Source organism: Chinchilla lanigera, unplaced genomic scaffold (genome assembly GCF_000276665.1).
Source record: "Chinchilla lanigera isolate Chin_1 unplaced genomic scaffold, ChiLan1.0 scaffold00017, whole genome shotgun sequence".
NCBI classification, from domain to species: domain Eukaryota; kingdom Metazoa; phylum Chordata; class Mammalia; order Rodentia; family Chinchillidae; genus Chinchilla; species Chinchilla lanigera.
Window position 1 is genome coordinate 21,103,679 of NW_004955418.1, and position 2,273 is coordinate 21,105,951.

At 48.5% G+C, this 2,273-nt stretch overlaps 1 protein-coding gene across 3 annotated transcripts in view; it reads left to right on the forward strand.

Annotated features, from left to right (window-relative positions):
• Lysmd3 (LysM, putative peptidoglycan-binding, domain containing 3) overlaps nt 1-2,273 on the forward strand; it is a 12,327-nt gene continuing 10,054 nt past the window's right edge. For 2 of the 3 annotated variants that reach the window (XM_005382272.2, XM_005382275.2), the window contains exon 1: nt 1-255. In XM_005382272.2, coding sequence (XP_005382329.1) covers nt 186-255 — 70 coding nt within the window. In that variant the 5' untranslated portion in view covers nt 1-185. The remainder of the gene's footprint in view (nt 256-2,273) is intronic. The other variant, XM_005382273.2, reaches the window with a different exon arrangement.

The following is a 2,273-nucleotide window of genomic DNA, read 5'->3' on the forward strand; positions in this document are numbered from 1 at the left end:
CGCAGCGCAGGTTTGCGGACGTGGCGGCGGCGCACCGTCCGGAGGGCGGGGACTTAGGCGGCCCCGGCGGGTCGAACTGCGCGGAACGGAGACTGGGTCATGAACTCCTCGACGTCGGCGGCGCCCGCAGTGGCCCTGGTACCCGTGCCCTCGCTGCGTGTTCCCTGCTAACCGGCCAGGTGAAGATGGCGGCGCGAGGTGCGGTGCGCGGGTCCGGGCCGGCGGGGTTGGATGCAGCTTCGGGTTCCGCGCGAGGTGAGGCCCGGCGGCGGCGGCGGCGGGGATCGGTCCGGTTTCGCGACCCGGACGGCCCGGAGACCGGCACGACCTTCAGAGCCGGCCCGAGCTGCGTGTCACACTGGGTGGGGGGAAACTGAGGCTCGGGAGCGGCTCCCTCCTCTCCGCGGGACTCCCGGGACCCCGCCTTGGCGCCCCAACTTTGGGTTACCGTGGATACTCGCGACCTGCGTAATCCGAGTGTGATGCTGGGCTAGAAAAATTGGAGATTTCATCGTTGCTGGAGATAGCAGGGAAAGAAAGGAAAAACTAGGCGTGAGGAATGGAGAGAGAGGGATGCTTTTTAAAAACAAAAGTGGCCCTGGTGGACCCGCTGCTGTGGTCCTGTCCCAGTGCGAAGCCGCTGCGCTCTGCTTCTCGCCCTCCTCGCCCCTGCGCGGGGAGGTCACAGGCAGGCGGGCACAGCGGCGGTCACTGCAGGCGTGGTTCGGGGTGTCTGAAACCATCTTCAGGTACAGACCCACCTGATGAGAGCTGCATCACCTTAGCACCGGTGTTTTTTTCTGGCCACTCATGGTCAGCTTAGTAGTCAGGCTTCTTCCAGTTCTGTGAGGAGGGATTCGTGCCTTTTTCCCGTCCTTAGAATCAGCGAGGTAAAGAGCACTGAGCCAGAGGACTTGGATACTACTTGTACTTTGTAATCCCGAAGTCGTTTGCGCAGGTAATTAGCTGCCTGGGCCAAAGTCTAGCCGTTCACTTTGATTACAGATAATTACAGGTAGTCTTGATTATTCAGATAGGAATAGCCAGTTTGTGGTATTCGGCTACCTGCATTTCGTTACGGAGGAGAGTGGAGAGAGTGGAACGGGCGAGGTTGGAAATACTAGTAACGTGATGGAGAGAGTGTGATGAGAATCGGTGTCTGAAATGCCTGTGGGGTATTTATTGCTCAGTGAATGTCAACTGTACTAAGCTAGTTCTGAGGTTCTAAGAATAAATTATCAGAAAAAGTCTAAACAGCATTAACTAGGTCATCGTAGCCATGTGTGAATTTCGGTGTGAGTCTCAATTTTTTTTAGCGTGGATACCTTTTGAAAATATGAACATCTTCTCCGTAGAAAAGTGTACATAGGTATAAAATTTGCCTGTAATCCATGGAGCTCACAGACACTCCCTTAGATTAGTGATACGAACAGCCGTCTGTGGCACCCGGTTCGCCATCACTGGCCTAAATTAAAGGCATTTGTAGGCTAAAAATGACTTCATCAAGTAAGTGGGACCAAAACTTTTCCTTGAAAGAATAGCTGTGATCATGACTTGAGAACTGCTTTTAGCTGTGATATATGGATAGCTCTTTTTAGTTCAGTGAGTGTCAAGTTAGTATAGTAACTGTACTTCTTGGCAATAACTAATATAGAACCTCTGAGAACAGTTGAATAATCTACTTAATATATAGCTATTAGAATAGAATAGAATCTCTTGAATTTTTAAAGCATTACAGTGCTGCCATAGAGCAGCATTAGAAAGTGGCTTTTCAGGATTGGATTCATTTTATAAGTATGTGCCTACATAGAGAACATAATCTGTTTTTGTCAGTTTTACAAATTCAGACTTTGACTTTGTCTGATTTTTTCCTTCCCCTTTCCACTGGTACTCATCCATAGCGTTCAGACAGAAGTGAGTCCTGAGGACATCATTTTGCTTCCTTGGCTTCTATAATACTTAGTTCCTTTCTCCTCTGAACACACTTTCCATCCTTGCAGCAGATTTTAGGATCTTCACCAAGGTGCTAAGTTTTGAGATTCTTTTTTTTTCTTAAGTGGGTCACAGCTGCCATAGTTTATTTTTCTACATTTTTTATTTTCATAATTTTTTCATCTTTCATCTTTTTTTTCTTTAAGTCTTAATCTTAGGCCCTCTTTACTTACTTCATACTAACGCTTAGTGAGAGGTGTTTAGTGAGTAGGCAATCTCATCTGTACTCGAAACTGCAGTTTCGCCTTTGTGCAGATTAGTCATGACGTTTTATATATATA